Here is a 16,993-nt window from a genome sequence, read left to right on the forward strand (position 1 = left end):
GATACTCCTCACATCGTTTTGCCCCAGAACACATTGCCACGGAGAAGAGAGCGACTACAAGTCCTGCTGTTCTCGAGGCCATTGTTGCATCACCCACGGCGCAGTAGGTTGAAGTGGTGAGGTCTTGGAAGTCTTACTGACAGTGCATTGGGGAGCAGACAGTAGTTGACTGCAAGTGTTTAAAGTATCAGGGTAGGGGATGAAGCTTCTATAGAGCTGGCCACAAACAGGCAAATACCGGCGCAGTACAACAGTGGTGCGCAGAACGGCATCACGGAACGCACAACTCGTCGGTCCTTGTCACGGATTGGCTATTGCAGCAGACGACCACACCGGGTTCCACTCCTATCAGCTAAAAACAAGATGCAGCGGCTCCAGTGGACAGGCCATCACCAACACTGGACAAGTGAGGAGTTGAAAAACATCACCTGGTCTGACGAATCCCTGTTCCTGTTGTGTCGTGCTGATGGCAGAGTCAGGATTTGGCGTAAGCAGCATGAGTCCATGGCCCCATCCTGCCTGGTGTCAACGGTACAGGCTGGTGGCGGTGGTGTAATGGTTTGGGGAATGTTTTCCTGGCACACGTTAGGTCCCTTGATACCAATTGAGCAACGTTTGAACTCCACAGCGTATCTGAACATACAATCCATGCCCCGAAATATTCCGGCTGTTCTGGAGGGAAAGGGGGGACCGACCCGGTACGTAATAAACTGGTCCACTGAGTGTAAATTATGTATTTTGTTGCTTTCAGACAATGCATTTGTGCATTTTTTTTAAATCTTTGCCATATTGTTCTTTCTCATGATAGGCACGCTTGTTTACTTATTCTATTACAAACTATTGATGATGACTGTTTGGATATAGTTCAGTGTAAATTATATGCATGTTGTAAATTAGCTCAAAGTTAAATGTTCGAAATATACAAAAAATAAAGAGTTTTCACCAGTGCAATGTCCATTTGTGAAAAAAAAACAGTTATCTTCCAAGAAACCGTTATATCTTCCAAGAAACCGTTATATCTTCAAAGAAACCGTTATGATATCTTCCAAGAAACCGTGATATCTTCCAAGAAACTGTTATGATATCTTCTAAGAAACAGGTATGATATCTTCTAAGAAACAGGTATGATATCTTTTAAGAAACTGGTATGATATCTTCTAAGAAACTGGTATGATATCTTCTAAGAAACAGGTATGATATCTTCTAAGAAACAGGTATGATATCTTCTAAGAAACTGGTATGATATCTTCTAAGAAACTGGTATGATATCTTCTAAGACACAGTTATGATATCTTCTAAGAAACAGTTATGATATCTTCTTGCACATTCAAAGAAATAGCCACGTTTGTTGCAACAATCTGGATGGGTTTTCTGACAGGACTCTGTCATCTACGAGAGACTGGCGGACAGCTCCAAGTACAGAAACATCACTCTTAACCACCTGGAGCAGTTTGCTACAGAGGGTGAGCTATCATTACACTGTTCTCTCACGCATTCCAATGGTGTTGTTATGGAGTAGGACTATCTAGCCAATGAACCTTTTTACATACAAGTATAGTGTTGTTGTTTAACGTTGTCATAAGTATCTGGTTATACTGGCCTTGTGTAGATCTGAGAGGATCTGATGGGGTTCACCTATATGGGAGTAGCTCCATCTTGCTCTCTGATAGGCTGGGCAGAATTTTCACCATGTTTCTTATACTTATCCAATCCTCTCAGATCTATTCAAGTAGGGGGCGGGGCTTGTATCTACAGGAGCATTGTATCATCTCTCTCTCTCTCTCTCTCTCTCTGTCTGTGTGTCTCTCTCTGTGTGTCTCTCTCTCGCTGTGTGTGTGTCTCTCTCTGTGTGTGTGTGTGTCTCTCTCTCTCTCTCTGTCTCTCTCTCTCTTGCTGTGTGTGTTTTGTCAGGACTAAGGACGTTGTGTTACACTGTGGCCAACATCTCAGATGAGTCATACGAGCAGTGGGCCGAGTTGTACCAGAGAGCCACCACATCCCTAACCAACCGAGCTCTGAAAATGGAGGAGAGTTACGAGCTCATCGAGAGGGTAAACAATAGGAAAACTCATCTTTACAATAAAATAAAGACACACACCGTAGACCTATAACTTGTTTTTCCAAAGGATCCCTGCCCTCTGGCTGTCAGAAAATACTATCATAAAGCGACAGTATTTCCCATGATGAGACGGTACAAAATACATTCTTTCAAGAGTTTTCAGGATTTTGATTCTAAATGTAGCTACAATTTGGCATTGGTGTAGCCTGGCTCCATATCTTTATGTGCTTGATTAAGCTTGACGGAGTGCAGGGTGGGAAGAATTTGCACTTCTGCCACTGCTCCATTGGTTCCGTTGTACCAGGTAAGCTATATCAAGTGCACCTCAAGTATTTGAAAGTATTTGACTTGTATTTCTTTCCAGAACCTGCAGTTGCTTGGTGCCACAGCCATAGAGGACAAGCTACAAGACAAAGTCCCCGAAACCATAGAGACTCTGCTCAGAGCTGACATCAAGATCTGGATCCTCACCGGAGACAAGCAGGAGACTGCCATCAATATAGGTGAGGAGACAGGCTGACTGACTGACTAGCTGACTGGCTGGCTGGCTGGCTGACTGGCTGGCTGACTGGCTGGCTGACTGACTGGCTGACTGACTGGCTGACTGACTGGCTGACTGACTGACTGGCTGACTGACTGACTGACTGACTGGCTGACTGACTGACTGACTGGCTGGCTGACTGGCTGGCTGACTGGCTGGCTGGCTGGCTGACTGACTGGCTGACTGGCTGACTGACTGGCTGACTGACTGGCTGGCTGACTGGCTGACTGGCTGGCTGACTGGCTGACTGGCTGGCTGACTGGCTGGCCTGACTGGCTGGCTGGCTGGCTGGCTGACTGGCTGGCTGGCTGACTGGCTGACTGGCTGACTGACTGACTGGCTGACTGGCTGGCTGACTGACTGGCTACTGGCTGACTGGCTGGCTGGCTGGCTGACTGGCTGACTGACTGACTGACTGGCTGACTGGCTGGCACCACTCACACACCTCCACCTGCAAATACACGCTAAAAGTGCTCAGACCCACTTGGGTCCACTATAGATCAGTACCGTCAAATGAAATCCTTCTTGCCCTCTGCCTGTCAAGGTCACTCGTGTAGGCTGCTGAGGAAGAACATGGGGCTGTTGGTCGTGAACGAGGAGACACTGGAAGTAAGTATCAATCCCAACCTCTCCCTCCTGTTGTCAACAACGGGAAACAAAACACAAGAACTGGATATGAGGCCTTTTCTGTTCTGAGCATGTCATTCATAAATGTATTATTATGACGCTAGCAACACCACGGCCGGGAGTTCCATTCCCACAGGAACCACATGTACAAAAAATATATGCACTCACTGTACTGTAAGCTGCTTTGTATAAAGGTGTCTGCTAAATGGCATACATTCAATAAGTTATTATCATATCTTAGGGGACGCGAGTGGCCTTGAGACATCACTGTGGCATGCTGGGAGAGGCGCTACACAGGGAGAACGACGTTGCCTTGGTGATGGACGGCGAGACGCTGAAGTACGCCCTCAGCTTCGAGGTGCGCCAGTACTTCCTGGACCTGGCCCTATCCTGCAAGGCCGTCATCTGCTGCAGGTAGCCAATCACAGCAAAGTAGCCCTCCATTCAGACAGCTGCTATGAATTACAACTAAAGATGTTACAGTAGCATGGTACAGTACTTTACAAAGGGTTCATAGAAAGTTGATAAGCAGTTTATAGACCAAATCATTGGTTCAAAGATTAGTTATTAATCAGTCATAAACAGCCAAACAATTACTTCAAGTGGTGTGGTCATCTCACGGTTTCAAGGATTCAAAATGACAATCAAGCAATTTCAACCAATGAGAACCCTCCATAAACATAATAAAGTCAGTAGGACAGTACTAACACTGGGCTGTAGAGTAGACAATAAATAGCAGCAAAGTTCATGTAAATGTTACTCCTCCTCCATATAACAACATCTGACAGACAGACGACAGAGTAATGAGACACTATAAACCAGGCCTCTCTAGCCCTGTTCCTGGAGAGATACCCTCCTGTAGGTGTTCACTCCAACCGTGTTCCTGGAGAGATACCCTCCTGTAGGTGTTCACTCCAACCCTGTTCCTGGAGAGATACCCTCCTGTAGGTGTTCACTCCAACCCTGTTCCTGGAGAGATACCCTCCTGTAGGTGTTCACTCCAACCCTGTTCCTGGAGAGCTACCCTCCTGTAGGTGTTCACTCCAACTCTGTTCCTGGAGAGCTACCCTCCTGTAGGCTTTCACTCTAACCCTGTTCCTGAAGAGCTACCCTCCTGTAGGTGTTCACTCCAACCTGTTCCTGGAGAGCTACCCTCCTGTAGTCTTTCACTCTAACCCTGTTCCTGGAGAGCTACCCTCCTGTAGGCTTTCACTCCAACCCCAGTTGTAACTAACCTGACTCAGCTAATCAACCAGTTAATTATTAGAATCAGGTGCACTAGATTAGGGTTGGAGTGAAAACCTACAGGAGGGTAGCTCTCCAGGAACAGGGTTGGAGTGAAAACCTACAGGAGGGGTAGCTCTCCAGGAACAGGGTTGGAGTGAAAACCTACAGGAGGGTAGCTCTCCAGGAACAGGGTTGGAGAGCCCTGCTATAAACCATCATATTCAGTCATGATACAATATCACGTGTGTCCCCAGGGTGTCTCCACTGCAGAAGTCGGAGGTGGTGGACCTGGTCAAGAGGCAGGTGAAGGTGATCACCCTGGCCGTCGGTGACGGTGCCAACGACGTGGGCATGATCCAGACGGCTCACGTTGGTGTGGGCATCTCTGGCAACGAGGGCCTGCAGGCCGCTAACTCCTCCGACTACTCCATCGCCCAGGTAACCCGTCTATCCCTTTAACGTAGCATTGCTTCTGAATGTATTTGAGGACCGGTTTTTAGGGGGCGATAATATCATTTATCGCATTATTTAACAAAGGCAAATCGACTGTATGATAATGTGGATATCACCCAACCCTAATAAGTGGCGTCTCTCTGTCTCTGTCTCTGTCTCTCTCTCTGTCTCTCTCTCTCTCTCTCTCTCTCTCTCTCTCTCTCTCTCTCTCTGTCTCTCTCTCTCTCCTCTCTCTCTGTCTCTGTCTCTCTCTCTCTCTCTCTCTCCCTCTCTCTCTCTCTCTGTGTGTCTCTCTGTGTTGCTGTGTCTCTCCCTGTGTCTCTCTGTCTCTCTCTGTGTCTCTGTCTCTGTCTCTCTCTCTCTCTCTCTCTCGCTCTGTGTGTCTCTCTCTGTCTCTGTCTCTCTCTGTGTCGCTGTGTCTCTCCCTGTGTCTCTCTCTCTCTCTCTCTGTGTGTCCTCTGTGTCTCGCTTTGTCTGTCTCTCTCTCTCTCGTTCTCTCTCTGTCTCTCTCTCTGTGTCTGTCTCTCTCTCTGTCTCTGTCTGTCTCTCTCTGTGTCTCTCTGTGTCCTCTGTCTCTCTCTCTGTCTGTCTCTCTCTCTGTCTCTCTCTCTCTCTCTGTCTCTCTCTCTCTCGCTGTCTCTCTCTGTCTCGTTCCCTGTCTTTTCAGTTTAAGTACCTGAGGAATCTGCTCCTAGTCCATGGGGCGTGGAACTACAACCGAGTGTCCAAATGCATCCTGTACTGTTTCTACAAGAACATAGTGTTGTACATCATAGAGGTACAGTAGGGCTGCTTCAGTAGGGCTGCTTCAGTAGGGCTGCTTCAGTAGGGCTGCTTCAGTAGGGCTGCTTCAGTAGGGCTGCTTCAGTAGGGCTGCTTCAGTAGGGCTGCTTCAGTAGGGCTGCTTCAGTAGGGCTGCTTCAGTAGGGCTGCTTCAGTAGGGCTGCTTCAGTAGGGCTGCTTCAGTAGGGCTGCTTCAGTAGGGCTGCACAATTCCGGTAACTTTCACAAAATTCCCAGGTTTTCCAGAAGTCCCGTTTGGAAGATTCCCAGAATTAGGAAGGAATAAGCAGGAAATCCAAAATCCTCCAACCATGAGTTTTAAATTTGGGATTGGGATTTTGGGGAAAACCTGTGAATTTTGAGAAAGTTACCGGAATTGTGCAACCCTATGTCATCAACCTGGATATCAGTGCATAATAGAGAAACTCACTCATTCATCCTGTATTTCAGATCTGGTTTGCGATCGTGAACGGATTCTCTGGTCAGATTCTATTCGAACGTTGGTGCATTGGTCTTTATAATGTGGTAAGTGTGTGTACACTCCTTATTCACTCCCTGATTTACCGCTTGGTACACGTGAATGTATCATTTTTTGTCTATGTATTGTGTGTGTGTGTGACAGATCTTCACAGCGATGCCTCCTCTGGCCCTGGGTATATTTGAGCGCTGCTGCAGGAAAGAGAACATGCTAAAATACCCAGAACTCTACAAGACCTCCCAGAACGCACTGGGTTTCAACACTAAGGTACACCCTCCACTCCTTAACCCCTGTCTTCATTAATGCCTTGTGTAAAGGAGACGGGGGGGGGGCCTTACTCATTTATCAATCGTGAGCAGCACGAATTTGGGCGTGTAACGTTCGCATAATCTATTTCACAGTTCAACATTTGGGCATTTACCAAGTTTTCAAAGCTAAACAGATAACCGGACAATGCCTGTACAATAAAAACATGTGCATAGCGTTAGGGGCTAAAGGTCCATTTGGTATTTGGAGCTAGGCCCTCTTAGTTATGTTTCCCCTGTCCCGCTGCAGGTGTTCTGGGCTCACTGTCTCAACGGCCTCCTCCACTCTGTCATCCTCTTCTGGCTCCCCCTGCAGGCCTTCCAGCACGGTACGCTGTGTGTGTCTGTCCTGTCTGTCTGTCTGGCTGTCTGTCTCAGTCCGTTCTAGTATTAAGCAGTCCTGCATGTTTGGTTTCTTTATTCCAGACACTGTGTCTTGGAACGGGAAGACTCCAGACTATCTTCTATTAGGAAATATGGTTTACACGGTAGGTTGACTGAATGCCCCCCCCAAAAAAAAAGTCTGGTTTGTTTTTGGATAGCCTTCCCAGCTCTCAATGAAATGTCTGAAAACACTTTGGTAAAATTGTCACTGAATTTCGTGTACACACAGCAGCAAGAGTTCAATAGAGATACCTCTGATTTTCCATATCCTCATGTAAAGTGATTTAGCGTTCTCTCTCTTCTTCGTCCCCAGTTTGTGGTGATAACCGTTTGTCTCAAAGCTGGACTGGAGACTTCATCCTGGACACTGGTGGGTTCAATAGGCTTCCCATTTCTGTCATTCAGAAACAGTTGGCAAGTGTGATGTTTACCTGACACTCTCTGGTGCTCCCTCCTCCTCCGTAGTTCAGTCACATAGCCATCTGGGGCAGTGTCTGCCTGTGGGTGTTGTTCTTCTGGCTCTACTCCACCTTGTGGCCAGTTATACCTATTGCACCAGACATGTCTGGGCAGGTAAAGTACTGATCGCTCCATTTCCAACAATATGCATTTGTCGGATAAATATGTTGCACAATTTGCAACAAAGAAGCAAACTTACTATTCACCTGTCGAAAGTTTTAAATGTATGTGTGTGTGTGTGTGTGTGTTTTGTGTGTGTGTTGTGTGTGTGTGTTGTGTGTGTGTGTGTGTTTTGCAGGCAGAGATGCTGTTCACCTCAGGAGTGTTCTGGATGAGTCTCCTCTTCATCCCAGTCACCTCGCTGCTGTTTGACGTGGCGTTCAGAGTGTGAGTCCAGACCTTAAAGCATACAGTACTAGCATCTGAGGAACAACTACCCTTTAAGATAACTTCGATCTCTCTCTCAGGGTGAAGAGGTCTTTCTGGAAGAACCTGGTGGATGAGGTGCAGGAGCTGGAGGCTAATGCTCAGGACCCTGGAGTAGTGGTTCATGGGAAAAGGTGTTTTTATACCGTCTAACTGTATTATTGTGCGTGTGTGCATGCTTTTTGTTTGACATACTTGTGTGTGTGTGGTGTGTTTGTCTGATTCTTCTCTGTGTGTGTGTGTGGTGTGTTTGTCTGACTCTTCTCTGTGTGTGTGCAGCTTGTCAGAGAGAGCTCAGCTCCTGAAGAACACATTTAAGAAGAACAGCATATCGTCAGCGTACAGCACTGAGTCCGTCCCTCAGAACATGCTACGTGAGTCACACACAATTGTCCATCTCTTTGTGTTCCTTCTATGTGTTCATCAGTTGTACTGTAGAACATTAACATCAACAACACCACACTTTCTAAACCCAGAGGCACAACATTGCAAGACTTCCAGAAACGCTTGCGAAACAGACCAAACAGACCAAACAGACCAAACAGACCAAACAGAGCAAGCAGACCAAACAGACCAAGCAGAGCAAGCAGACCAAGCAGACCAAACAGAGCAAGCAGACCAAGCAGACCAAACAGACCAAACAGACCAAGCAGACCAAACAGACCAAACAGACCAAACAGAGCAAGCAGACCAAACAGACCAAACAGACCAAACAGACCAAACAGACCAAACAGACCAAACAGACCAAACAGACCAAACAGAGCAAGCAGAGCAAGCAGACCAAACAGACCAAACAGACCAAACAGACCAAACAGAGCAAGCAGAGCAAGCAGACCAAACAGACCAAACAGACCAAACAGACCAAGCAGACCAAACAGACCAAGCAGACCAAACAGAGCAAGCAGACCAAACAGAGCAAGCAGACCAAACAGAGCAAGCAGACCAAACAGACCAAGCAGACCAAACAGAGCAAACAGAGCAAGCAGACCAAACAGACCAAGCAGACCAAACAGACCAAACAGACCAAGCAGACCAAACAGAGCAAGCAGACCAAACAGACCAAGCAGACCAAACAGAGCAAACAGACCAAGCAGACCAAACAGACCAAGCAGACCAAGCAGACCAAACAGACCAAGCAGACCAAGCAGACCAAACAGACCAAACAGACCAAACAGACCAAACAGACCAAACAGACCAAACAGACCAAGCAGACCAAACAGAGCAAGCAGACCAAGCAGACCAAACAGAGCAAGCAGACCAAACAGACCAAACAGACCAAGCAGACCAAACAGACCAAACAGACCAAACAGACCAAACAGAGCAAGCAGACCAAACAGACCAAACAGACCAAACAGACCAAACAGACCAAACAGACCAAACAGACCAAACAGACCAAACAGAGCAAGCAGAGCAAGCAGACCAAACAGACCAAACAGACCAAACAGACCAAACAGAGCAAGCAGAGCAAGCAGACCAAACAGACCAAACAGACCAAACAGACCAAGCAGACCAAACAGACCAAGCAGACCAAACAGAGCAAGCAGACCAAACAGAGCAAGCAGACCAAACAGAGCAAGCAGACCAAACAGACCAAGCAGACCAAACAGAGCAAACAGAGCAAGCAGACCAAACAGACCAAGCAGACCAAACAGACCAAACAGACCAAGCAGACCAAACAGAGCAAGCAGACCAAACAGACCAAACAGACCAAGCAGACCAAACAGACCAAACAGACCAAACAGAGCAAACAGAGCAAACAGAGCAAACAGACCAAACAGACCAAACAGACCAAACAGACCAAACAGAGCAAGCAGACCAAGCAGACCAAGCAGACCAAACAGACCAAGCAGGGGTTTGGGATTTGGGATTTGAGAAGTCAATGAGAGAAGTGAAAAATGCTTCCTTAGTAGTTCATTTTCTCGAAATCTAAAGGCACAACTTAGATTCGAGACAATGTCTTAAGTAGTTGAACATGTTATTACTCCAACGTCGTGAAAGTGACAAACTGACACGTTTTAATTTTCCAAAAAAAAAAACTTTATATCGAAGGAGTGCCTTTGATTTGACGGCCTGCACATGGGATAGATAGACGACTGTTAGACCCGATGACGTGTTTCTACGCATGAGCTTAGCTACCCAACGTCGCCATGACATCGCCTACAAGCGTGATCAGGGATTTCTATTGGAGAAGCAGTTTATGTCCATCTTCATACTGTACTGTCTTTGACAACATTTTTGACAAAATTTCCCACAATGCCATTTGTCCCTCCCTCACTGCCCCCATACACACGCAGGCATGGAGGGGGTGAGATTGTCATTGTCACTCGAGGTGTGAAGGTTAGTGAGCCCCTCACAAGGTTGGATCTCGGTGTACGTAATGTAAGGTAAAGTAGGAAAACTTCCCTAGAGTCATAGAGCTTTGACCGTGGTTAGGTTAGAATCTTCCCTTTAGTTTGAAAACTTCCCTAGAGTCATAGAGCTTTGACCGTGGTTAGGTTAGAATCTTCCCTTTAGTTTGAAAACTTCCCTAGAGTCATAGAGCTTTGACCGTGGTTAGGTTAGAATCTTCCCTTTAGTTTGAAAACTTCCCTGGAGTCATAGAGCTTTGACCGTGGTTAGGTTAGAATCTTCCCTTTAGTTTGAAAACTTCCCTAGAGTCATAGAGCTTTGACCGTGGTTAGGTTAGAATCTTCCCTTTAGTTTGAAAACTTCCCTAGAGTCATAGAGCTTTGACCGTGGTTAGGTTAGAATCTTCCCTTTAGTTTGAAAACTTCCCTAGAGTCATAGAGCTTTGACCGTGGTTAGGTTAGAATCTTCCCTTTAGTTTGAAAACTTCCCTAGAGTCATAGAGCTTTGACCGTGGTTAGGTTAGAATCTTCCCTTTAGTTTGAAAACTTCCCTAGAGTCATAGAGCTTTGACCGTGGTTAGGTTAGAATCTTCCCTTTAGTTTGAAAACTTCCCTAGAGTCATAGAGCTTTGACCGTGGTTAGGTTAGAATCTTCCCTTTAGTTTGAAAACTTCCCTAGAGTCATAGAGCTTTGACCGTGGTTAGGTTAGAATCTTCCCTTTAGTTTGAAAACTTCCCTAGAGTCATAGAGCTTTGACCGTGGTTAGGTTAGAATCTTCCCTTTAGTTTGAAAACTTCCCTAGAGTCATAGAGCTTTGACAGTGGTTAGGTTAGAATCTTCCCTTTAGTTTGAAAACTTCCCTAGAGTCATAGAGCTTTGACCGTGGTTAGGTTAGAATCTTCCCTTTAGTTTGAAAACTTCCCTAGAGTCATAGAGCTTTGACCGTGGTTAGGTTAGAATCTTCCTTTTAGTTTGAAAACTTCCCTAGAGTCATAGAGCTTTGACCGTGGTTAGGTTAGAATCTTCCCTTTAGTTTGAAAACTTCCCTAGAGTCATAGAGCTTTGACAGTGGTTAGGTTAGAATCTTCCCTTTAGTTTGAAAACTTCCCTAGAGTCATAGAGCTTTGACAGTGGTTAGGTTAGAATCTTCCCTTTAGTTTGAAAACTTCCCTAGAGTCATAGAGCTTTGACCGTGGTTAGGTTAGAATCTTCCCTTTAGTTTGAAAACTTCCCTAGAGTCATAGAGCTTTGACCGTGGTTAGGTTAGAATCTTCCCTTTAGTTTGAAAACTTCCCTAGAGTCATAGAGCTTTGACCGTGGTTAGGTTAGAATCTTCCTTTTAGTTTGAAAACTTCCCTAGAGTCATAGAGCTTTGACCGTGGTTAGGTTAGAATCTTCCCTTTAGTTTGAAAACTTCCCTAGAGTCATAGAGCTTTGACCGTGGTTAGGTTAGAATCTTCCCTTTAGTTTGAAAACTTCCCTAGAGTCATAGAGCTTTGACCGTGGTTAGGTTAGAATCTTCCCTTTAGTTTGAAAACTTCCTAGAGTCATAGAGCTTTGACCGTGGTTAGGTTAGAATCTTCCCTTTAGTTTGAAAACTTCCCTAGAGTCATAGAGCTTTGACCGTGGTTAGGTTAGAATCTTCCCTTTAGTTTGAAAACTTCCCTAGAGTCATAGAGCTTTGACAGTGGTTAGGTTAGAATCTTCCCTTTAGTTTGAAAACTTCCCTAGAGTCATAGAGCTTTGACCGTGGTTAGGTTAGAATCTTCCCTTTAGTTTGAAAGCTTCCCTAGAGTCATAGAGCTTTGACAGTGGTTAGGTTAGAATCTTCCCTTTAGTTTGAAAACTTCCCTAGAGTCATAGAGCTTTGACAGTGGTTAGGTTAGAATCTTCCCTTTAGTTTGAAAACTTCCCTAGAGTCATAGAGCTTTGACCGTGGTTAGGTTAGAATCTTCCCTTTAGTTTGAAAGCTTCCCTAGAGTCATAGAGCTTTGACAGTGGTTAGGTTAGAATCTTCCCTTTAGTTTGAAAACTTCCCTAGAGTCATAGAGCTTTGACAGTGGTTAGGTTAGAATCTTCCCTTTAGTTTGAAAACTTCCCTAGAGTCATAGAGCTTTGACCGTGGTTAGGTTAGAATCTTCCCTTTAGTTTGAAAACTTCCCTAGAGTCATAGAGCTTTGACCGTGGTTAGGTTAGAATCTTCCCTTTAGTTTGAAAGCTTCCCTAGAGTCATAGAGCTTTGACAGTGGTTAGGTTAGAATCTTCCCTTTAGTTTGAAAACTTCCCTAGAGTCATAGAGCTTTGACAGTGGTTAGGTTAGAATCTTCCCTTTAGTTTGAAAACTTCCCTAGAGTCATAGAGCTTTGACCGTGGTTAGGTTAGAATCTTCCCTGTAGATTGAAAGACGGACCTTACTGTAGTCCCCGGGCTAGAATAAAATTAATTGTTCTTAATATGAGAATAAACTATTGTGTAGAATATGTATTATGTAGGATAAGTATTGTTTGGGATATACACTATATATACAAAAGTATGTGGACACCCCTTCAAATTAGTGGATTCGGTTATTTCAGCCACACCCGTTGCTGACAGGTGTATAAAATCGAGCACACAGCCATGCAATCTCCAGAGACAAACATTGGCAGTAGAATAGCCTTACTGAAGAGCTCAGTGATTTTCAACGTGGCACCGTCATAGGATGCCACCTTTCCAACAAGTCAGTTTGTCAAATTTCTGCCCTGCTAGAGCTGCCCCGGTCAACTGTAAGTGCTGTTATTGTGAAGTGGAAACGTCTAGGAGCAACAACGGCTCACCCGCGAAGTGGTAGGCAACACAAGCTCACAGAACGGGACCGGCAAGTGCTGAAGCATGTAGCGCGTAAAAATTGTCTATCCTCGGTTGCAACACTCACTACCGAGTTCCAAACTGCCTCTGGAAGCAACGTCAGCACAATAACTGTTCGTCGGGAGCTTCATGAAATGGGTTTCCATGGCCGAGCAGCTGCACACAAGCCTAAGATCACCATGCGCAATGCCAAGCGTCGGCTAGAATGGTGTAAAGCTCACCACCATTGGACTCTGGAGCGGTGGAAACGCGTTCTCTGGAGTGATGAATCACGCTTCACCATCTGGCAGTCCGATGGACAAATCTGGGTTTGGCAGATGCCAGGAGAACGCTACCCCAATGCATAGTGCCAACTGTAAAGTTTGGTGGAGGAGGAATAATGGTCTGGGGCTATTTTTCATGATTCGGGCTAGGCCCCTTAGTTCCAGTGAAGGGAAATCTTAACGCTACAGCATACAATGATATTCTAGACGAATATGTGCTTCCAACTTTGTGGCAACAGTTTGGGGAAGGCTCTTTCCTGTTTCAGCATGACAATGCCCCCATGAACAAAGCAAGGTCCATACAGAAATGGTTTGTCGAGATCGGTGTGGAAGAACTTGACTGGCCTGCACAGAGCCCTGACCTGAACCCCATCGAACACCTTTGGAATGAATTGGAACGCCGACTGCGAGCCAGGCCTAATCGCCCAACATCAATGCCCGACTTCACTAATGCTCTTGTGGCTGAATGGAAGCAAGTCCCCGCAGCAATGTTCCAACATCTAGTGGAAAGCCTTCCCAGAAGAGTGGAGGCTGTTATAGCAGCAAAGGGGGGACCAACTCCATATTAATGCCCATGATTTTAGACTGAGATGTTCGACGAGCAGGTGTCCACATACTTTTGGTCATGTAGTGTATATTGGGTAGGTAGCTGCTGGATCCGTCCCCAGTCCTGATCTCTTTCCTAACCGACCCATCCATCACATCCTGTGTTAGAGACATTTCCCTTGACCTAATATTGAGCTTGTTATTATATCTGTAATTTAGTTGTGGGTTGTTGATCTAACTGTCCTGGCTTTGTGCACCTTCAGTTTGTGATAATGTAGTGTGTGCAGTAGTGCTTCGTCTGCAGGGAACAAGCTTTGGTACGGGCTTTGAGTGTGTTTGAGTTGACTGCATCTGTGATGCATTGTGGGTAAATTGTGACAGACTGACTGATCTACAAATAACAATGAGTAGTTATTTATTATGCAAGGTGGTTTGTAGATCAGTCAGTAGGCAGTCGGCTGAACAAGCCCTTTGAGAGGGGGGTGGGGTTATACTTCCTACTAGTTAGTCCAGATTTGAAAACCTCACTAGGTGGCCAGCGTGAGATTTTGTAATGGCGTCTGAGATGAATATAAGTATAATATGCTTGTTTTCCCTTAGACGGCTATGCCTTCTCTCAGGATGAAAACGGAGCGGTGTCACAGTCCGACGTGATCCGGTCGTACGACACCACCAAGCAGAGGCCCGATCAGCCCCAGTGGTGAAGCCTCTCTCCTCCTCAGCGATGCCCTCCTATCACATGCTGCACACAGCCCTCCCTATTGGAGGAGGTTGACAGGAAGTCACCCCACAAAGTGGGCCGGTCAACTTCCTCCAGAAAGTCTGGAGTGAAGGCCTCGTCCAGAAACAACCCCCAAAGCCCAGAACCCCCTGAGGAACTTCTGTTGATCTGAGAAGACTGGATAGGTGTCAGCAATATGGGGCGAATTCCACTCAGGGAAAGGTGGTATGTATATCATATTGGTTTTACCTGTCCTATCAGATCTACACAAGAGGAGGTAGGAGGAGGAGCTAAGGGCTGTTTCTGGAGAGCACCGAAGAGAGGAAAAAAACATTTACAGAAAGTGTTTATTCATTTTAAGTTTGTCCCAAGCACTGACTTTTTAATGTGTCTTTGTCCTGAAGACTTTACCTGTTTTTATATTTGTCTGCGGAAGAGTTCAATTCTAAGCAACGGGGGTGGCCTTGGAAAAGGAACGTCTCATATTTTATTTTTGGGTGTGGCGTAAGACCAAACTCAACAAGGTGTACATGCCACATAAAGAGCCATGTTGGACCAAAATGATCCACAAATCATCCCTAAACCTGAACTGTGTAAGAGAATGGGAAACCCTGTGATGTTGCTTGCCAAAGAGTAATGTGTGTAACCAATGGGCGGGGGCTATGAATGTAGTCCATGATGATTGAATGCCATTTGCACTCGATCATTGCACTCCAGAATGATATCGCATGCGTTACAGGTTGTTGACTTGATGATGGGCTTCTCATTTTAAGAATATATCTCTGAAAGATTCTTTGCATTCCATGTTTCTCTCTCCAGTCGATCCATCCCAACAGTGCCTTTCAAAAAGTTTCTCTCATCCAGTAATGCTATAGCATGTGTGCATGTTCTTAGTAAAAAAATGGTTTAAAATCCGTCCATGGCTCTTTTCACTGCAATGCAAATATATTCTCACTGACCGAGGAAAAGGAAGTATGCATTAATTGGTTCATTTGAATTTTATCCATGTTGTGTGAGTGAGTGTTTGTGACTTGAATAGATCAGAGTATTTTTGGGGAAATGGATACCCATTTACACAGAAATACCACTCAAACTGAATGTCCGTGAAAGCTGGATATAGCTTGGTTTTCGTTCAGAGAAAAAAAAATGTATTAATGTATTAATGTGTTCTTGTGTTCCTTGAGTCCAAATAAGGAATTCATAATTTAACAAGTTTACTTTTTTTAATATTTCATTCTCAGATGCATAAGGGACTACTGAATAAAACCACTGCTACACTAAAATGCAACCTTTCTTCTAGTCTGTGTGGACTTTCTTTGCTCACACTTTTCACTGATATTTAAAACACTATAACGATGAAGTATACGAGCATCCCTCACTCACATATGTTGTATAAGCAGTGTGTGCTGATAGAGTGGGAGGTATGCTGTGCTTGCACAAGATGTGGCATTATCCAACCACATGTTTAGCCCAGAACCTGTACAGAGTAGAGTTTAGTTTAACTTTTATAGTGTGAACATTCATTGTTAGTTTTTCTCAATCGCGTACAAGCATTGAACCAAACAATGTCAATTTTCGAAAACGTTTTTCACAAGACACAGAACTCACTGGCCTTTTGCAAAACAGTGAATTGATTTTTAAACCAAGGCAACAGCAAACATGTCGTCACCCACGAATGATGCAGAGCACCCCCTTGGGCCAATCAGTATAATTTTGTAAATGGCGGATCTCTACGGCAAGACACATTCACCCAAGATTCATCAAAATCAGGCCAATAGTGTCTGACATATCACGTGGGTTAGCTAGACTCATATCCCTGAGCATGTGTGCCATTTCGTTACTGAGTCAAACAGACCAAGAGATATAAACGTGCCCGTTATAGCGCCACCGTGTGGTCGATAGGAATGTTATATGTTGAGTCTTGACAGTGTTTGCAACACGAGTACCGAATTTTGTTACAATAAGAATATCCTTGACTGATTTATATGCAGTTATGTGCCAGACCACTGATTTATATGCAGTTATGTGCCAGACCACGCCCACGTGAATGCTTATAGGTACTAGTCTGGAAAATATTGCATTGAGAGACCACTGTCCATAGATGCCACATATAAAGTTTTGTGCAGATCGGTCATTCGGTGCCAGAAGAGTAGCGTTTTAAGTGTTTTTCACAAAATTCTAAATGCCTGAATATCCATCATGGGTCCCTGAGGAAAATGTATTCCTTTATGAGTAGAAGGACCTTCATACTGAATTTCATGACTTAAGGTCAAACGGGGTGAGCGGCGTGACCTTTCAAAGGTAGCATTTTAAATCTCTTGTTATAGCGCCACCGTCTGACCAATCAGTGTAATTTTGTAAATGCCGGATATCTATGGCAAGACGCATCATTCACATAAGTTTCGTCAAAATCGGGCTGGTGCTGTATGAAATATTGCGTGCGACTAACGTACGAATGTACTAATTCTAGGTGTTTTGTTTTTGTTGTATGGCCACCTGTAACGGCAGTGAAAGCTACCCACATCTGG

The 16,993-nt window shown here is 45.1% G+C and overlaps 1 protein-coding gene across 1 annotated transcript in view; it reads left to right on the plus strand.

Annotated features, from left to right (window-relative positions):
- The window catches only part of LOC121539043 (probable phospholipid-transporting ATPase IA), a 37,226-nt gene extending 21,468 nt beyond the window's left edge, over positions 1-15,758 (plus strand). Inside the window, exons 18-34 of the mRNA XM_041847245.1 lie at positions 1,379-1,463; positions 1,912-2,051; positions 2,424-2,562; positions 3,145-3,209; positions 3,469-3,641; positions 4,709-4,892; positions 5,575-5,685; positions 6,141-6,215; positions 6,313-6,435; positions 6,724-6,802; positions 6,900-6,961; positions 7,171-7,227; positions 7,323-7,430; positions 7,615-7,703; positions 7,784-7,876; positions 8,022-8,116; positions 14,345-15,758. Coding sequence (XP_041703179.1) covers positions 1,379-1,463; positions 1,912-2,051; positions 2,424-2,562; positions 3,145-3,209; positions 3,469-3,641; positions 4,709-4,892; positions 5,575-5,685; positions 6,141-6,215; positions 6,313-6,435; positions 6,724-6,802; positions 6,900-6,961; positions 7,171-7,227; positions 7,323-7,430; positions 7,615-7,703; positions 7,784-7,876; positions 8,022-8,116; positions 14,345-14,448 — 1,782 coding nt within the window. The 3' untranslated portion in view covers positions 14,449-15,758. The remainder of the gene's footprint in view (positions 1-1,378; positions 1,464-1,911; positions 2,052-2,423; positions 2,563-3,144; positions 3,210-3,468; positions 3,642-4,708; positions 4,893-5,574; positions 5,686-6,140; positions 6,216-6,312; positions 6,436-6,723; positions 6,803-6,899; positions 6,962-7,170; positions 7,228-7,322; positions 7,431-7,614; positions 7,704-7,783; positions 7,877-8,021; positions 8,117-14,344) is intronic.
- Positions 15,759-16,993: the final 1,235 nt, after the last annotated feature.

The sequence above is a fragment of the Coregonus clupeaformis genome, chromosome 21 (genome assembly GCF_020615455.1).
Source record: "Coregonus clupeaformis isolate EN_2021a chromosome 21, ASM2061545v1, whole genome shotgun sequence".
Classification (NCBI taxonomy): domain Eukaryota; kingdom Metazoa; phylum Chordata; class Actinopteri; order Salmoniformes; family Salmonidae; genus Coregonus; species Coregonus clupeaformis.